Raw genomic sequence first — 20,301 nt, forward strand, 5'->3', positions numbered from 1 at the left:
CAAATTTGGAATTTACAAACCCCACCTTCAACCATCATTGTTTTACCCAAATTATCTAAGAGATAAGTGCAAGCTAGTCATTGAACATACCTCCACAGAATTTCCAATGTGAATTAACAAGAAACTCAGCAAAGCATAACAGCATATCTATTTTTAAGTATATCCTTTCACTAGAAGACATGTCACACAAATACCCCTTGAATCAATGTTCGCGCTTTTTATGTTGCACAAAGAATGATTCCTTACAGACCTCAATAGTGGGTGTTGTAGATGGGTGGAAGGATTGGAAAGAGCTTTCAAAGAAAGATTGATTTTTGAAGCATTTAGTAAAATCACAGAAGAGCCAGAAAAGGGTTTTACTCTATATTAATCCAAATCCAAATCCACTTTGCTGGTGAACTCCCCATAGCAGTAACCCAGTGAGAATTTTATGCTGGTGAAGAAAAAATTCTGGGTTTCTCCCAACCTGTTCAGAACACAGTTAGCATACTAAAATATGAAGGGAAGCATAGCAACGATAGAGTGACAGTCTTGGAAGGACTATACCCACAGGGACAGGATAGAACCACTTAAAATTGTATGTCTTCCATTGATAAGAGATGAAGAGGACAACCCTCATTAAGCCTGGTACCTTAACCACTGCACCATACTGTTCCTCCATTTGAGAATATTATTTAACATCATAAAGGAATTAAAATACAAGGCAAAGCAGGCCCTGTTCCATCATTCAAGTCCTGCATGACTCCTGCTTTAAATTTTACACAAAGAGCATAAGCATCAACATACTTTAATCTGGGGTTTAATATTCTGTACTGTCCCTCCCAGATTGAGGTTATAATTAAGTAGGAACCTTAAATAATATTTTATTCTTCTGAGATAAGAGGTATCAGAGTAAACAGATGTTTCCATTCATTAGATAAAAAGGAGGGGGGGGAGAGAGAGAGACAGAGCTTGAATTTATTCTTTAGGTACCACAGAAAAAATTCCTTGCATATTGAATATGCAATAGTTATAAATCAGTACAACAAACGCTCAGAATCTCATTAAATTACTGCCAAGTCTTAAATAACAAACTATGGTATCCTAATTATTGCAAACAGCTTTGTATACATTATTATTTCCTTCATATTTTCTCATTTTCACAGCTAACAGCACTATTTTAGCATGCATAAAGTATTCTATTATAGAAGTTTATCTCCTTCATGCATGTTTCTAGCTCTGATTTTATATAAGATTATGATAAAATATGATGGTTGACTGAAGAAAATAGAGTATTTGTAGCTGAAGACAGTGTTCTTTGAAGATTTTAAAATGAACTAAGGGTAAATCAAATTAATTTGTAATTTCATGTATGTAAATATACTAAACATTTCATTTTTAATTTCCTTCAGGAATCTCAATTTTTAGGACCCCTTGCTTCTAAATTTAAATACTTTTCCATAGAATGAAGATTATAATATTTTCTGTTGCACATTAACAAATAATTTGGATCAGTAACTGTTGGTGATGTTATGTTAAGGGAGGAAAATACAGTACAATGTTTAAAATGTTGAATTCAATTAAAATGGAATAGAGAAGATAATTTATTTAGGAAATCTTACTTAGATGATTATTTTGGAAAAAGCAAGTTTAAAAGTATCTTACTGTTTCATTTCCTTGTCTCTTGCCCGGAACTTGAAGAGGTGATAATGGTGGCCATAGACTATCAATTAGACTAAAAAGCCCTAGAGTTCTTCCAAAACAAGTAAGCAAAGCATAAATTTGATGAAATCAGTGTGAGTATGTACAATAAAAGTGTAATCATTAGAAACATACTATCATCAAAATAATTTTTTCTTGTATTTGCTGACACTGCATCTGTATTTTAATTATTTTGATTTACAATGGAATCTTGTACTACTAAAAGAAATTTCACAATACATAGATATGGAAGCCATTCTTGATGAAATGGTATGTGTCTGTGCGAATCTAATATATTGTAGAATTAAAATACAATGCAGCAATGACTAAACCCTGTAATTTAATTATGAAAAACAGAAAAGATGTAAATAAGTTATGTTGTAAAGGAAACAGTGGAAGGTGGAAGACCAATCTAAAACATTTTTTACAGAAACTCCAATATAACAAGTTAATGATATGTTTAATATTTTGGAAATGATGTCAAAGTAAAGATTAGTTTTGATATATTGCTTTTATTTTTTACAGTGCACATTGAAACCAAATATGCTAATTTCAGTGCAATTATAACATCTACTGGCAATCTCTAGTCAGTAGAAATATTTTTATTTAAATTATTGGTTGTGTTTCTAGTTCTTTTCCTATACAAAATGACATATACAGCACAAATCAACACAGAATATTTTACATGATAAAATTCAGCACATTGCCCTCTTTTTTTTCTTTTATCATTAATCACCTTCTGTTAAACAGCTCTAAAGTATTCAGGTTAACTTTGGGAAGAAAGGTAATCATGCATGAGTCAGCACAATAACACGGAAAGGATGTCAGGAAACAAAGATACTGCCTTACATAGAATTAATCCAGTTGCTTTAGTAATGACTGTAGAGAGTTCTAATCATCCATTCACAAAAACAGCAAAACAAAAATGAAGCGTATAACAAAAATAAGGGCCAAGGAATGTTCCATGATAATAAAACTTTTCAACTTAAGAGCAAAGCTCACAGTATTTTTTTTCTAACAACTGAGTACAAGGTTATTCAAATTTATATATACTGCTCAAAAAAATAAAGGGAACGCAAACCCCTTCAGTTCCATGGTAAAATGTTCCCTTTATTTTTGTGAGCAGTATATACAAGCCCTACTCCAAAAATAAGCGCTAGTTTTGGGGCGAGGCGCAAGCCTAAAAATCAAGCTAGGGAGGGAGTAGGGGGGGTGAAGCTGCCCCATGTGCCCAGCATCTGCTTACCTTACTGGTAGGACTGCCTCAGCCAGGCCTTCCATGCGCTTGTCAAGCCACACAGTTCTTCGGACTGTTTCTGCTGCTCACGGCAGGATGCTGCAGGGCTCTTTGGGCTGTTTCTCACGGCAGAAACGGCCCAAAGAGCCGTGCGGCTTCTTGCCATAAGCAGCAGAAATGGCGCAAAGCACCATCCTGCCAGAAGGAGCAGAAACGGCGCAATGTGCCACATGACGTCCAGCTGCAAGTGGTGGCAAGAGGCCGCAGAAGTAGTCAAGCAGCAGCACGACAAGTGGGAGGCCTAGCTGTGTGTGTGTGTGTGTATTGTCTCTAATTATACTAAAAATGCGAATCCCGGGTATATTCATGTTAAGGAAAATAGTCGAACACCGTGATAAATATAAAAATAACTGTTTAATAAACTAACAACTGTTTGATAAACTTAGCTTTTGTCGGCTAACTGCCGATGACGTCATTCCACTCTGACGACGTCGGCAGTTAGCTGACGAAAGCTAAGTTTATCAAACAGTTGTTAGTTTATTAAACAGTTGTTTTTATATTTATCCTGGTGTTCGACTATTTTCCTCAACACACACACACACACACACACACATATAAAACACGTAAGACACATAATTCAATTGTTGGGTTTTCTGGTTTCTCTTCACCTTAAGATGCAAAGACATACTGCAACTTTTTTTACCTTCCCCTGGTGACTCTTCGCAAAATTTTCAGCCGAGAAATACAACAGCATTTTCCTTCCCATTTTTTTCTATATTTTTCTGTCAGTTGTGAAGAGGAATATAGAACTGGAAGCTGTATTTCACTAAATATTCCATAGATGTCCTGAGCCAGCAGACACAACCTACAAAGAATAAGTAAATGTCATCTCATTAGCAACATACTATTTCTATACATCAATCATCTCACGTTTTTTAAAAAACATTGTAGCAGAGAAATTTTACTTTTATTTTAAAACTTCCTAAATTCTAATATAATTAGAATACTTAGCAACGGGTAATCAACAGCTTTATTAAATATATCAGTTTTTAAAAAGACAACCAAGTACACTAAGATATTTTCAGCAATAATTTACTTGAATCTCAGCTATTATGGCCAATCACAAAAGATTTGCGATAACACAATGCGACCTGTCTAATTGGCTTTCTCCGAGTGTCAAGTTTAAGAGGAGCAGCAAAACAGAGTAGTAGAGAAATTCTTACCCTGAAAATTCAGTTATATTGGCCATAATACGCTAGACAGATCAGTCTTCTAATTCAATAGCATCTTCTCATATTTTGTAGGTTTATATTTTCTTTTTAACATTTACATTAAACCACCAAAGAAATAATATAAAATACCTAAGGTTACCTGCAATGTCACCAATAAGCAGGTAACACACAAGTGTTACTTATATCAGGGCTTTTCAACCAGTGGTACGGGTACCACTTGTGGTACATTGGCACCTGGCAGATGGTACACGACCATCCTAGAAAAGTGGTAGCGGGGGAGGGGAATGAGCTGAACCAGTGGCAGCACTGCACAAGCCTGAGTGAGAGATGGCAGGAGCTGCAGGGCTGTCAAGGCTCAGCGGAAGCACCAGGATCAGTGCCGCTTTCCAGCTGATTGGCGCTTCTTCGGGGCTGTCAGGGCTCAGTGGAAGTGCCAGGATCAGCACCACGCTCCAGCTGGAGCTCGGCACTGATCCTGGTGCTTCTGCTAAGCCCAGAAGAAGTGCCGATCAGCTGGAATGTTTTAGCATCTCCAGGGTCTTGTGATTTACATTCAGATGCATGGCAACTGATTCATATTTATGACGGTCACAGTGTCCCACGATCATGTGAAGTGACCAAAACCTGCTGCAACCACCCAGCAGACGGGGGAATAAAAACCAAACAACCCCCACCCCACCCCCGCTGCCAATCCTCAACAGAAATGCTCACAATGAAAACCTCAGACAGGAGGAAGAGCGCCGCCGGGCAGGCAGGCAGGTATCTTGCTCGGCTGTGGCTTGGGGGGCACTTTTTTCAGTGCCATTGTAACTTCAAACAGTCACTAAGCGAACTGTTGTAAGTTGAGGACCACCTGTACTTTATCACTTTTTTCCTTTTTTTGTCATCAAGTTTTTGACACCTTGCTAGGCAACTGGTGGTACTCGAATGTTGCCATATCCTAAAAGTGGTACAATGGGTGAAAAGGTTGAAAAGCCCTGACTTATATTACATGTAAGTCAGGTGAAGATTAGGAACAATACAAATATGTCAGGAAATATCAGTAAGTAGCTCATCTGATCATGTTCAGTTGTTGTAGGTGAGGCTGCATTTCTCAAAACAAGAATGATTAAATTTGATTGCCACAATAAACACCCTTTCCCTTAGGTGCCATTAATCACCAATGGATTCCACCAATGGATGGAAGCTAATGAAGGTGAGAAGCAACCTAGATCTAAGGAGAAATTTCCTGACAGTTAGAACAATTAATCAGTGGAACAGCCTGCCTCCAGAAGTTGTAGATGCTCCAACACTGGAAGTTTTTAAGAAGAGATTGGATAACCATTTGTCTGAAATGGATAGGGTTACCTGCCTGAGCAGGGGATTGGACTAGAAGACCTTCAAGGTCCCTTCCAACTCTGTTATTCTGTTCTGTTATCAACACAGCTTAAAGTTCCGGGCTACTGCAGACTGTGATGACGTGGCCTCATGTTAGAAATAAATCTTACTTTGAAATATATTTAGAAAAATCATTAGGTACAAAGTGCAACTACCAATTGATTGGCAGAAATTAAATGTGCTGGCCAAATTTTTATGGTTTAAAACCTTTCAACAAACTATTTTATTTATAATAAAAATTTAACAGGATGTTATTTTTTAACCTTTTAAAGGTTTAATATATTGGTATCCAGGCATGTAAATGGACCAAAAATAAAATAAAATGGGGAAACTGGATTTGCTTAATGACTGCAATTTGCTTACTGACTACAGTGATTTGCTTTATGACCACAGTAAAAATGTCTGCAATATTGGGTCTGGTCATGTGATGACTTGATTTACTACTGATTTAAAACAGAAACTATTTTTATCTTCAAATTTTAATTAAGAATTGATTTGCTTGTCACCTATTGCTTTTTAAACACTTTTAGTATTTATAATTCATTAATAATCATTTGTAATTTCTTCTTTTTCTGTGAATTCTTCTAGACAATTTGCAATCTCTGGAGATACCTGAACTCTCATACATAATTCTTATTTACAATGATTTCTTCCTAAAATATCATATATTAGTTTTCTCCATGTGAGTTACCTTTACATCTATGGGACTTTGACTCTCAGAATTTCCTCCTATGCAAATCCTACAGCTAAAATATCCCCCCCCCCCCACATCCCAAAAGAGGAACAGAGATATTTGAATAAATAGAAACTGTTGTACAGAATCAATTCATTGGTTCTAAGCAACTCTCCTTTAGGAAAGAAACTTTTCTCAGTTCCCCAAGGATAGGCTCCAGCATGAGTCCAAAAGCTCATAAATCTCTGGTCCTGGTGATCAACCCAGATTGGATCTTGCAACATTATCCTGGGACATGTATATTTGCCTTCATTCGTGAAAAAGCTATCTGCTTATAGCTGAACATAAAAACAGGTGGAAAATTATCCTGGGGTAAAACTGATCTTCTCCACACTTATTACTTCAAAACCATATGCAGATGCCCAAGCACAAAGAGAGACTGTTAGGTGTGTAGTTATGGAGAGGACATAAAACTGAGGGTGTGAGAAAAGATAGGTAAACAAGATACTCAAGACACATGATTACTGAGACGAGCGAAGAGGCAAACTATTTGAGATAAGAAAAATGGCAGAGATTAGAATATTATCCCCCTCCGACCTAATTTTCCTTTAACAATAAATCTATGTGCCTATTAGAGGAAATTGTATAAGTGAATGTTTGAAGAAAATAATACATAAACCCTAGACTAAGGATGCTAGACTAGGTCTCTTCTTAACATTTTTTATGTTTGCAATAGGACTGTTTTGTTTTGATATGGAAGGCTATTTGGTAACATGTAGACATTCTTGAAGTATCAGAAGTAGGTAGATGCAAGTGTATCAAGTACAGTGAGAAGTAGTTCAGAGCAAATCCCGTTTCAAAGCTTGGGAATATTCTGTTAATTTTCTAAAAGAGCTGGAGGCAGGGGAGAGAGAAGGTGAGGCCAATTACTTTTCATTGTTTGTTTTTATGACTGTGTTGGTAATGCTTGTATTTATTCATTTCCCACTGTTTATATGGAAATGGTATCTTGCCATCATACCCCCTCCTAATTAGTCATAATTCTTGGGAAAGATAGAAAAGTACTTTTTTCATTGGTAATTATACTCATATGCCCTGAAACTTGGAAATGAGATTGGTGTTTTTTCTATGATTTTTACTGTTCCAAAGGATTAAGGCTAAAATGTGTTCTATAAAGTAAACAGGTTTTTTTTAAAAAAAAAATTGTTTTTCTGAAGGCATCAGTGTAACAGACATTAAAATCCAAATAAAAAATGTAAAATTTGAGATTTGTAATAATACCTTAAGATAACATTGTAAAAGCAAATATATAGAACTAAATACATTTAATAAACAGAAAGGAAATAACTGTTCAGTCTTTTGTTTATTTTCTGAGTTAATGAAAGTATAGAAAAGGGATAAAAAGAAAGGCAGAAGCTAGTGGGAAAATAAGAGTATAGCCAATATGCCTGCTATCAATGAAGACATTTGTTCTTTCCCCAAATGGAGTGATCTTGGAATTATGCCTGGCAATTATGTCTGCCCCTGAAGGAAAAACTTAACTCTAGGTGCATCCTAGCAAGGGACAAAGCATGAGGAGGCACACACACACTTAACAAGACCTCTGTATTCCATTCCTTTAATCAAAACAAGCACACGGTTGCCCACAGAGTTCCAATCTAACAACTTGTCTGGTCAAGTCTTGAGGTGGAGCTCAAGTAGCTTCTACTGGTGTGGCTTAGAATCAAACAGCAACCCTCAAGGCTCCACCCAATGTGGATTTAATTTATCTGAACTTTTCTAATACAAACAAAAGCCCTCCACCAACGGCACACACTATCTAGAGTACAATCAGAATTAGGGAATCAGATATGCAGGCACTGAAAAATAAAAATAAGGAAACCCTTTCTTTTCTAGCCTGCAAAACTTCATATTAGTTCTAATATCTTTGTTATCAGTTCTTGAATATTCTCACACCTCCATAGAAGAATGTTGGCTGTCATGTGTTCTTTCATAATTTATTTTGTTAAGAATAAAACACATGTAACACAAAACCACATTAACTAAAACCTGAATAATATTAGTCAGAATTACAACCAACTTGAAAATATATTTGTTATAGAGAAATTTAGAAACTCAATTTTGTATTTCTGGGAATAAAGACAAAATCCCATTTTGAGGGAACTACATCGGATTTAAAGGAATAAGCACTAAAATCCAAGCTAGAATTTACCAAACAGCTAGTGTTTCTGAAAACAAGTTTTGGGATTTTTTGTTTTGCCTTGCTGAAATCAGCACCATTTCTTATTATGCATTCCTAAATACACATAACTGAATTAAAGTCCCTCTGAATTCCATGAGGCTTACATCAAAGTATATATAGAAATGTATTTAGATATTGTGCAAAATCAAAAACCCACAAATTCTGAAATCTTATGTTCCTTTTCAATGTCTTTCTATTTGTACATTTTTATTTGTTAGTTCAGCTTCAGATAACATTGTAGCACAACCCTTGTCTAGTAGCATGGTTAATGCAGTGAATTTGAAAGGCTATTTCATGACAAAAACAGAAATATGGCTAATTCATGTTTAACTAATTATTAGTTTAGTGAATTTTTTTTTAAAGATTGCTTTCTGATTCATGTTCTCCTATACAATTTAATCTAAATTACATAAAACATATCCATCCTTAATGAAGCAGAGTTTAAAATGGTGATCATCCTTCTTTTTCCAGGCCTGTCTACATGGAATATTGCATTATCCATCAGCTCTTCCATCTTTTATTTTTATTTTTTGTAAGATGCCACATCCCAGCAGTCATATTCATAGCCAACAACCTAGAAGACAAGCTCAGGATTCAAAAAGATATTGACAGATTTGAGCAATGGGCCCTATCCAACAAAATGAAATTTAATGTGGAGAAAAGCAAGGTTTTATACCTGGGCAGAAAAAACCAAAGGTACAAGTACAGTTAGACAAAACCTGGCTCAAAAACAGTAACTGTGAGAGGGACTTTGGAGTCCTAGTGGACGATCACTTAAACATGAATCAGCAGTGTGTGGCAGCAGCCAAAAAAGCTAATACAATTCTTGGTTGTATAAACAAAGGCATAGAATAAAAAAAAACATGAAGTATTAGTACTGCTTTGTAAAGCCTTAATAAGGCCACACCTGGAATACTGCATCCAGTTTTGGTCACGTTACAAAAAAAATGTTGAGACTTTGGAAAAAGTGCAAAGAACAGCAACTAAGATGATTAAAGGCCTGGAGACTAAAACATATAAAGAATGGTTGCAGGATTTGGGTATGGCCAGTCTAGAAAAAAGAAGGACTTGGGGGACATAATAGCAGTGTTCCAGTATTTGAGATGCTGCCACAAGGAGGAGGGAGTCAATTTATTTTCCAAAATACCAGAAGGTAAGACAAGAAACAATGGATGGAAACTAATCAAGGAGAGAAGCAACCTGAAATTAAGGAGAAACTTCCTAACAGTGAGGATAATTTAACCAGTGGAACAGCTTGTCTTCAGACATTGTGGGTGCTTCATCACTTGCGGTTTTTAAGAATAGACTGGACAATTACTTGTCTGAAATGGTATAGGGTCTCCTGGTTGAGGAGGGGCTGGACTAGAAGACCTCCAAGGTCCTTCCGGCTCTATTCTGATTCTGATCTTTTGAATTTCTTATAAAGCAATTCTTATAAGTCATCACAATGTACTTGTGTCTAAAGAATCACTGTTGCAATTTTCCCTAATTTTTAGTTATGGAATGGAAAAGCTGAAAACAAAAGCTACAAAACATGACTTATTTGGCTGCTGACTGTTCTTCAGTAGATCAGCCATTTCCAACTCTTTGTGACCCAGTGGACATCATTTCATTAGGATCATCTGTCAGTAGTTGCTTCTTTGAATTTCTGTAAGTTACTGCTCGTCATCAATAAAAGTATCTCAGCATCTTGTCTTTTTCAACTGCCTGCATATTTTCTAAGCATCAGGGCTTTCTCCAATAACTCTTATCTTCACATTATTTATTCAAAACAGTTACACTTTACTTTCATTATTGTTGCTTCCAATGAGTAGTCTGATTTTATTTTTAGAATTGAATTATTTCTTCCTGCAGTCCAAATTATTCTCAACAATTTTCTTCAATATCACAATTCAGAGACATGATTTTTTTTGGTCTTTCTGATAAGTCTACCCTTCACAGCTTTATATAACTGGAAAAACCATAGCTTGAGTAATATATAACTTTATTGTCAGTGTAGGTTGCTAGCTATAATTGATATAATTCACATAGATGGTCATGGTTACAATTTTTTTCCCAGTGTGGTTCACTAGAAGACCTTCAAGGTCTCTTCCAATTCTGTTATTATCTTAGTCTGTTAGTTATTTTTGCAGGCAATAAAAATAAGTTGTATTCCTGCTTTCCTATAAATCAACAGATGTTTCTATCAACATGGTAGAATTTATTTATGTGTTTATTATTCTGACAGGGCTTGGTGAATGTTGAGAGGAAAAAATAGTTTTATTAATTCACAGCCACAATTACTTGGTCAAAAAGCAATAGCATATTACTTAAATTGACACCGTCTTATGAAGTATTCAGACATTTCTCTATAGTCTTCATTAATACTTTCATCCAAAGTAGGCTTATTGAAAATCAAGCCATGAAATTAACTGACGTTAACTATTGTCCTCAGGACTTCAGCCTTCTACATACTCTACAGCATCCCCAAAGACACATGATCAGAATTTGGGTGGTTAGAACCAGCATGCTGCTCCCAATTGCAGTCATAGGTTGAGGAACATCTATAGTTAGAACTATAATATGTTTTGTGTACTCTAGTCCTTATTTTATTCTATGTTTAATTCAACAAATTATCAGTCCATGCCTCTTGATTCACAATGGTAGACACCCAAATTCTCACTGCAAATTAAGCACACATGGCACATGTAAAGGGAAGATGGTTTTTTTAATCTGGACAATTTTAAATCTATTAAAATTAATTAAGAGAAAATAGCATATCCTCCTTAAATGCAACCCATTTTCCATCCAGAGTCATAAAGGGTTTGAAATCGTGAATTTCTTCACTCCAGATGCCATCCATGTGATTGTGAACTGTCCTTAGAATTAGCAAGATGAGAAGCATGCCTCATAAGCAGAACTGATAGATATATGCGTAAGGTCAAGTCCAGAGAGGTACTGAGGGGAAACAGAAAGAATAAAGAACCAAAAACAGACAAAAGGCAGCAAAGAAAAAACAGACATGAAAAGATAAATTCTGTAAGCCCAAAGAATGTTGTATTTAGGATTCCGCTCTAAAACTTGGGAGAGTTGATTGTATGAGCAAAGTGTAGCAAAGCCAAAACATTAATTCATATTTCATCTTGCAATCTCAGATATATTTGCTCTGAGATTCTGGACAAAAAATTAAGAAAATACGCATCACATACCTTGAAGTACTAATTCATGAAACAATGGAAGCTAGAGGACTTCTGCTCTGAAACCCTGCTTCTACTCTGAGTCATTCAAATGACCCTAATGATCTACAGGGCAAATTCTACAGACTGATATTGCAAGGCAGTTTCAAGGACTTCCAAAATTAGCATTGTATTCACCTGTCCAAATAGGACTGTTCACCATGTGTAAAATATCAGAGGAAAGTCAGAAACAACATTCTTAATCTAAAAATATGATTTTGGGCAGATTAAGGAAATCCACATAAATTGTGGGTTAGTAGTCAAAAGTAAAGCTAATCAAACTGATTTAAGACATATAGGGAATCTTATACGGATTTAATTAAGTGGCATTATATTTTTACTTATAAAACACAAATTAATATTTAACAAACACATGCAGACAAGTCTTAATAGCATTCTTTTTCAGTTTTTTTATGCTTCTATGCTTGGGAAATGAAAGTCACATGAACAATTGATATGGTATGAGGGGCACTTCAAAGTATATAGAGCAGTGATGGTGAACCTTTTAGAGACCAAGTGCCCAAACTGCAACCCAAAACCCACTTATGTATCATCGGGTGCTGGGTGGGTGTGGCCAATTGGGTGAGCGTGGCTGCGGTGGTAACAGCAGACTGGGTGGGACTAAAAAGTTCAATCAATCAATTCCAACTTTGCGAGATCTTTTTTTTCCCTGTGTGAAGTTGAAATTGACTGATTGATTGAACCTTTTTTTTTTTGTACACGGCGGCGGAGGCCTAAAGTGAAAAGGTTTTATAAAACCCAGCTGAAGGCCTAGGACTGGGGCGATGGCGTGCCTGCCCACAGAGAGGGCTCTGAGTGCCGCCTCTGGCACCCGTGCCATAGGTTCGCCACCACTGATATAGGGTATACATGCCCATAATTTACTAGACATAGTATATATGATGAAAAACATAGGGATGGTACAGCAAGGTATATATTTCGATAGTAGGGAGTAAAAATTAGATATCTGAACATTTTTAAAAAATATATAGTTGGAGTCATATCAAGATGATTATTTTTATATATGGTTTTTCTAGTTTGTTAAACACAATAGTACCTTGTAAAGTAGACATATGAACAAAATGTGGGCTTTTCTATATTTCTGTGTGGTATGTGTGAAGGAAAAAAATAATGTGTATTCACAAAATTATTCACAAAATAAGGAATCACAATTCCACATCCACAATAGAGAATAAAAATTTCCTCATTTTTCAGAGCTCCAACTTTTTGTTTCTTATTACAAAGGCCATGAGCCATCTTTTCCCATGAATTTGCTGTTAATACTGCCTGTTTCCTTCATTATTTGCAGCCTCCATTTCTACTTTATTTTCCAGCCCTCATGCACCTTATCCTCCTAGTGTTGTTTAAACTTGTATTTACAAGATAATTTATTTATTTGTAGCTTTTTTGTATAAACATTATTACTGAAGAACTGCAGAAACATGAACCAATTAAATTTTGTAACAGAATATGGATGGAACTTGAGGAATTTGGAAATTATTTCTTGAATTGCTATAAGGTTGCTACTGAATTCATTCTCGCCTGTATTTCTGAAACTCAGTTTGGCAGCAATCTTTTTTTTTAGATTTAGAAATAATTAAAAATGTATTAGGCACTCATTTTTGTGCATTTTAATACCTATTCAGTACAACTGCAAATTAACTATAAATAAAGCAAAACTAAGGATTTGGAAGATCTAAACCTGAGATTCAGATTAATTACTTTATTGGTAATGATTCAAATTAAAATAAAATGTTAAAATCTGTAAAATTATTTATTATTGGTATTTATGATATTTATTGTTTTTAGTGAGGTAGTTTGGTATAATGGTTAAGGCATCAGATTTGAAACAGGAGACTATAAGTTCTAATTCCGCCTTAGGCAGGAAGCCATCTGGGCCAGTCACTTTCTCTCAACTCTAGAAAGGATGCAATGGCAATGGAAGAGGATGCAATGGTGAAATCTTGCCATGAAAACTGCAGTCACTGAGAATCGGACACAACTGAACAGAAGAAAAACAAAAACAGAAGGAAAAAACATACTAATAAAACTCATTTTAATTAGTAAACATTAAAATAATTTACCATCCTGGCCCCCCCAAAAAAGGCTAATGGACCAAAAATATATTATATTATATATTATAAGCCATCTAGTGTAATTCAAAGAGGTATATAAATACTGGTAATAAATAAACATGGATATTTCTATTTATTCTATGGGTATTTCTACTTGTATTTATAATACGTATATGCAATATGCCAATAAAAGTATACTGAGAAATAGTTAATTTTCTATCCACAATGAGATTTCACCTTTAATTAACAAAGCAATATATAGGCAGAGATAAATATTCATTTGTTATCTCATTTAACTTTACTAAACATAGGATAGTGAAAAAATCAATGTACATTGATTTCCACACATATAAAAAATAGAATCCATTTATTCTGAAAAGTGAAAAAAACAGCCCAATAAATTATCTGTTACATGAAGCAGACTTGATTATTATATTGTTTCATTGTAAAAGCAAAAACAAAAAGGTATAAGGTGCATATATTTGGGATCATGTTTTTTTCTACCATTTAACTTAACACTATCTTGTTGAAACTGAACTAAAATATGCTCTACTGTTTCAGGAAAATGAGCGAAGATGAAAAACAAAGTGGGGGGCGGGGAACTGAAAGAAAGGATCTGTTGGGGATTCTCATTTGGCAAAATAAAAAAACAACAACACTTTTTTTTCAAACTTCTAAGAATGAGTTCTTCCTCTCATACATACAAACTTCAACTGTTTTTGCCTTTCAGTACTTTTGCTGGCTCTGCTTCATAAATGCGCGCCAAAGTGTGAGTTGTATGTTTCTGTGAGTAGGCTGTTTACAAAAGTTATGCTAGACTTCAGAGCAGCTCAGAGAATTCCAGGAAACGGCCTGTTATTTTATTCTAGGTCAGTGTCGACTCATGACAGGCAGCAAAGCTGACACAGGACAGCTCGCTCAACCTTTCAATCCATAGCGAGGCCTCAATGGGAAGGAAAGTGGAGAAGGGGAAGGAGGGAAGGAGGGGGGCGGGGGAAGGGAGAGAGGGAATGAGCCATGAGTGGGCGGAGTGCTTTCCCAGCACTCTACCAACCACAGCAGTAGGAATTATGATAAACACCACTCTGGAAACAAGATACAACAGTACATTGTGTTCTTCTTCACAAAAACATCCAGACTTCGGCTCACTTCAAGTAAACAGTTAATCTTGTTTACTTTTTTATTTGTTGAGTGGTTAACTGAACAATCTAGCATGCACATGAGCTTTTTTTCTTGCAGAATTTTTAAAAAACAATATCTCAGCAGCATCCTTCCACAAATCAGTCCAATGTGTAAATCTTCTATAATTTGAAAACACTGAGGAAATTTGTTTTGTTTTATGAACTGTCAAAACAAAATGTTTTTCAGGCAAATAAGCATTGAAATGCATTCAAGATTTTCCTCCATGAAAATCAGTGATAGAATATAAATCTATAACTAATAAAGTGCCAGTAAAGATACTCTGTCAGACATCAGAAATAGTCCAATAGTTCATATAAAACATCTGTAGGAAAATTGGGGATCTTTTAGCAAGGATTGGGACATATCTTAGCCTACTTTCAAATGTAATTATATAAAGAAATTAAAATACATTGATTATAATATTTTTGGTATTTATCCATTTAGTGTATAAATATAAGAAAGGAACTTATTGCCTCCACATTTTGTTGAATTATGATTTTCAGAAGTTTCACCTAGGATGCAGAAATGAATATGCAGACTTTGTAATGTAGTATCTAGAGCAGGGGTGTCAAACTGCCGGCCCACGGGCCAGGCACGTCACGTGGAAGCCGTGCCCACCCCATTGCCGGCAATGGCAAAACAGTCCCGATACGTGATATCGCGAGTTTGACATGTCTGATCTAGAGTGTTGAAAATTCCTTACTTCTGCCATATACCTATGGATGATCTGCCAGAGAACCTCCAGATATCAGATGTAAGTCACATCATTGTCACAATTTGCCATACAAGATACTGAAATCCACAATACCTGAAGCTGCAGTTAAATAAAAAGCTGGCTATAGTTACCAAAAAAAGAGGTTTTTTCCCTCCGTAATGAACCTATTTTCAACTTTATTATTGTTAATGGATTCTCTTTTATTCTCATTCTAGCTTTTGAAAAAAAAACAGGAATATTGAACTCAAAATTAATCACATAATTTTAAATAAAATCCAAATCAGTTGTTTTAGGGTTTAATCTGGGGAGTCTTTGCAAAAATGCATTCTAAGCCACATAAATTATTAACATATCAATTACATTAAAGGTTTTTGGTATTAAATACAATTCATTATTTTGTCAAAATTTGTGCTGGTGATGTGTCCACAGATGTGTCATATCGGTGAGCTACAAATAAATGAAGTTACAAATTATAATTATCATGTTAGAGATAATCTCTGTGATAAAAATGTATGCTTTCTCCAAAATGATGTTTTAGTTTCTAGATGATACTGGTTTTGACAACTGATGCAAACAATAGCAAAAGGATGTGTCTACATTTGTAAATCTAGGGAAAAAATAGTTAAATATAAATGTTACAAGATGCAAAGAGGTGGATTGGGTTCATCTGATTTGAGATTTCATACTTTAAAACAGAAGTGAAGTATGTAGACTTAGAAAGCATTTGGAGGAGGGGTTTCAAACTTTCAACCTCTCATCCTATGGGCTGAAACCTGTAAAGCAGTGTTTCTCAACCTTGACAATTTTAAGGCAGTGGACTTCAACTCCCAGAATTCCACAGCCAGCAATGCTGGCTGTGGAATTCTGGGAGTTGAAGTCCACATGCCTTAAAATTGTCAAGGTTGAGAAACACTGCTGTAAAGAGATACACTACTTTTCTGGGAGCTGCATATGTTTGATGCGGAGATATGTAGTATTTGCCTTCCTTCTCTCCCTCTCCCCCAAAGCACAAGGCGTAAAAAGGAGTAAGAGATCACCTTCTGGCTTTTTTTTTTTTTACTTTGCAAAATATATTGCTCTAAAATTAGGAATCAGGAATCAATATTAATAATTTCTGCATTAGCACACGGGATTAAGCTGCATGACACCACGCAGAAGTTAAACTCAAGTTTAAAGGCTTAAGCATTATTTGCAAAACAGTAAATGACTTTTCAGGTAGCGCTCTCTCTCTCTCTCTCTCTCTGTGTATAAAAACTGTTTCTGAATGAGGATGAGATTAAACTTTGCTCTTCTGCTAAATTTAAAATGGCAATGGCTCATAGAGATGTCTTAGAACAAAGCAAAAGGAGTTATGATCTAAGTCAGAGGTCCCCAACCTTTTGGGAACCAGGGACCGGTTCTGTGGAGAGAGGTTTTTCCGTGGACTGGAGGGGGCGTGGTTTTGTGTGCTCCCTGCATCCCGCGGATGGGGCTTTGCTTGTTTGTGTGGACCGGTTGCTGGCATGCCACGGCCCAGTACTGGTCCACAGACTGAAGGCTGACGACCCCTGATCTAAGTGAATGAATGATCTTATCAGGAATAAAGCATTGCAAGTTAGCTAATTTTTTTAATATTATTTTCTCTTGCTAAGAGAGCAAACAATAGTACAGTAACTGCCGTTTATATTAGAAATTTAACTTGGTATATACATCAATAAAAGCTAAAATTGCATTGCTACTTCATGTTTATTGTAAGATATCAGGCAAAAGTCCCCTTCAGGTGTTTGTTCCAAGTGTTCCAATCCCAAAAATACATACAAGGAAATTTGATGGCTTTCACACCAATATCTGCCAGAACTGGTCCTTCAAGTACAAGGATTCTTCTTTTACACTGGGGGGCCCAAGCTGAAATCTAGCTAATAAAAAGGCTGCCAGATAAGTGACCACTGAAAAAAAAATTAAAAAGCAGTTTGTTTCATCAATATGTGTGAAGTATGTGTACCATTTATGTGTGTGGCATGCTCTGATACTTTTTATTTCTTTATTTTATATCTCAAAAGAGATATAAAATAGAGCCTTCTTATAAAATAGAGATGTAAAAAAAGAGCCTTCAGGGTTGCAGTACTTGATCTAATGAATTATGTGCAACCCTTGTATTGACTTAATGTTGAGAATTCTCATTTACATTAATTTGAAGTACAACTTGAGCAAAATTAGAAATCCCAATAACTAGTGTTGATGATTAAAATATGATTCTATATGTATTGAGAGGCCCTGTTCAGACAGACCCGGACTGCTCAATCTAGCAGAAATGGAACAGGTAGGGATTGGTTGAATGAAACCAGGGACAAGCCTGTATTCCTTTCACATGTGTTGTTATATCTTGTTCAGAGATACTGAGGGTTCTGAATAAAATCCTTTTAAATGAGAGATGGACTAAATTATAGATATAACTAGATAAAATACAAGAAGATATATATGGCCTTTTCCCTTAAATGTAGATTAATTCCAAAATCAACACTGTACTTATTTTAAAATTTAAATGTTAAAATACAGTAACATTTATCTTTGTAAAATTCTACGGAGCAGCTACTGGTTCTACTTCTTATGCAATAAAAATATTTTAAAAACAGGAGCAACATATGTCAGCTAATCTGCAGTAAGCAAACTGAAGAATGATAATCAAGTTAATCAACAACAATCTCACACTTCCATATGGCTTTTCATCACAAAAGACCTCAAAGGGACAAACTATCTTCAAGATGGATATCTATTCTTCTTTTCTGCTCCAGCCACATAATCAGTATTTCCCTGAAAGGGATAAGATTCTCTTTATCAGCATTGAAAAACAGGCCTATTTACTACTAGCCAAAGGCTTAACACAAAGCAAAGAATGCCTATCTAATCTAAGCTACAGAGGGAGACTGAAGGTAATCACACAATTAGACCTGGACAAGGGCATTCTGTTAACATCATCAGTTTACTCATATCCCAACTGCATGAGTAATTCTGAACAAGTAGTTTAGACTTGGATTATCCTACTTGAATGAGAATACTCCTTCTACATAGTACATACAGCAGCAATAGTACTGCAGCATGCTCGGACACTAGCTAAACACTAACTCTTAAGATAAATATCTTTATAAATAATCATTTTTATTTGTTTCAGTTCATAATCAACCAATTTGAAATAGAAATTGCTCAATCCATGCTAAAATTGGCTACTGGATCTATGCAAGGCATTGTAAGTTGTTGGGATAGTCTTATATACAAATGTGATGAGACAGAGTTGCCTTAATCCTCTAAAGCGGAGTTTTGTTCCTCCTAATGCACTTTCTATAGTTTATCTCTTTGAAATACTTTGCACAAAAGTGCACAAACCTAATATATGGCATGTCTGCCAATTTTTCTCCAGTTTTTCAAAATGTATATGATTCAGATATTATATGGTCAGAGAACCAGGAAAATAAAATCAACTTCTACATAAATGCATGCACAGCAATTTTTAAGATTCTTACTCCCCTTCTCTCTAGAATTCTTTTAGATTGCTATAAAATACATGTATCACAATTACTTCATAGAAATATGCTGTTGTTTAACATTAAACCTCCTTGCCCTCCCTTTTACATCAAAACTTTTATTAACATGAAGAAGAAAACCATACCCAAACAATTAAGTAGCTTCTTATTTGATGAATGTCTTTTCCATGGGAATACATTCTCTATTTTCTTACAAATAATTTTATGGATATGATCACACATTCTGAATTAAAACAGCCAATATAAAATATATACAAAGTATTGAAATGATACCATCTTTATTATGATGAACCACACCTTCTTTAAAATTTGATTCAGTCTTCTTCAGGTCAGATTACATAATATAAATGGGAAAGGGAAAGGGAAGGGTAAGGGGGAGGAAAGGAAAGGAAAGGAACTTGGCAGACACATCCAAACATGGAACATGGTCCCATCCCGTTTGTGTCGGAGGCACCACTTAAAGCACCTCTGAGTTGAAAGGATTAGCCAGTGACATCACCGCTGCCTGGAGGACACCCATGGGGACTCCTTTCATGTCCTTATCAAGGAGTTGGAACTCACCCCACCACACAGCAGCACTCAGGTCTCAAATGTGGGCTTGCTAAACAACAACCCAGCGTTGTAACCAGGTGATCCATCACACTTCTCATGGGACATGCTGTAGCTTCAGTATTAATGCACAAATATTTATTATATAATTTATGAGTCTTTAAGTATCAGATTGGAAAATAGTACCTAAGTCCCCACCGTAGCAACTTCAAATGTAATCTTCTTTTCAGTAACACATTTTCATATAACCCAATCCAACAGTGCAATGTCTCAGTATAAGAATAAATATCTACTATATATACTATTAAAACTCTAAGGTCTGTAATCTTTAAATGGGTGAAACTGTGTATCATAGGGCAAAACCTTTTGAATCAAGCTACCTATAATAGTTAAGGGACAGAATGCATCCAAAATCCAAGATGCGTGATTCCCAGGAATTGAAATTTGGCAAATTAGTATAAAATTAGTATAAAATTAGTATAAATTTAGTATAAAATTAGTATAAAATTAGTATAAAACAATTTATGATATAATGCAAAATATTATTTGATTTGATTTTGATTTTATTAGATTTATACCCCGCCCTTCTCCTGGCGGACCCAGGGC

General features: G+C 35.4%; 1 protein-coding gene across 1 annotated transcript in view; it reads right to left on the minus strand.

The window, feature by feature from the left end:
• Window positions 1-20,301, minus strand: part of SPIDR (scaffold protein involved in DNA repair) — a 90,011-nt gene that overhangs the window by 30,920 nt on the left and 38,790 nt on the right. Inside the window, exons 4-5 of the mRNA XM_029284067.1 lie at window positions 3,694-3,782; window positions 3,621-3,661 (exon numbers count right to left, since the gene is read on the minus strand). Of these exons, the coding sequence (XP_029139900.1) occupies window positions 3,621-3,661; window positions 3,694-3,782 (130 nt within the window). The remainder of the gene's footprint in view (window positions 1-3,620; window positions 3,662-3,693; window positions 3,783-20,301) is intronic.

This window comes from Protobothrops mucrosquamatus, unplaced genomic scaffold (genome assembly GCF_001527695.2).
Source record: "Protobothrops mucrosquamatus isolate PMUCROS unplaced genomic scaffold, P.Mucros_1.0 scaffold356, whole genome shotgun sequence".
NCBI classification, from domain to species: domain Eukaryota; kingdom Metazoa; phylum Chordata; class Lepidosauria; order Squamata; family Viperidae; genus Protobothrops; species Protobothrops mucrosquamatus.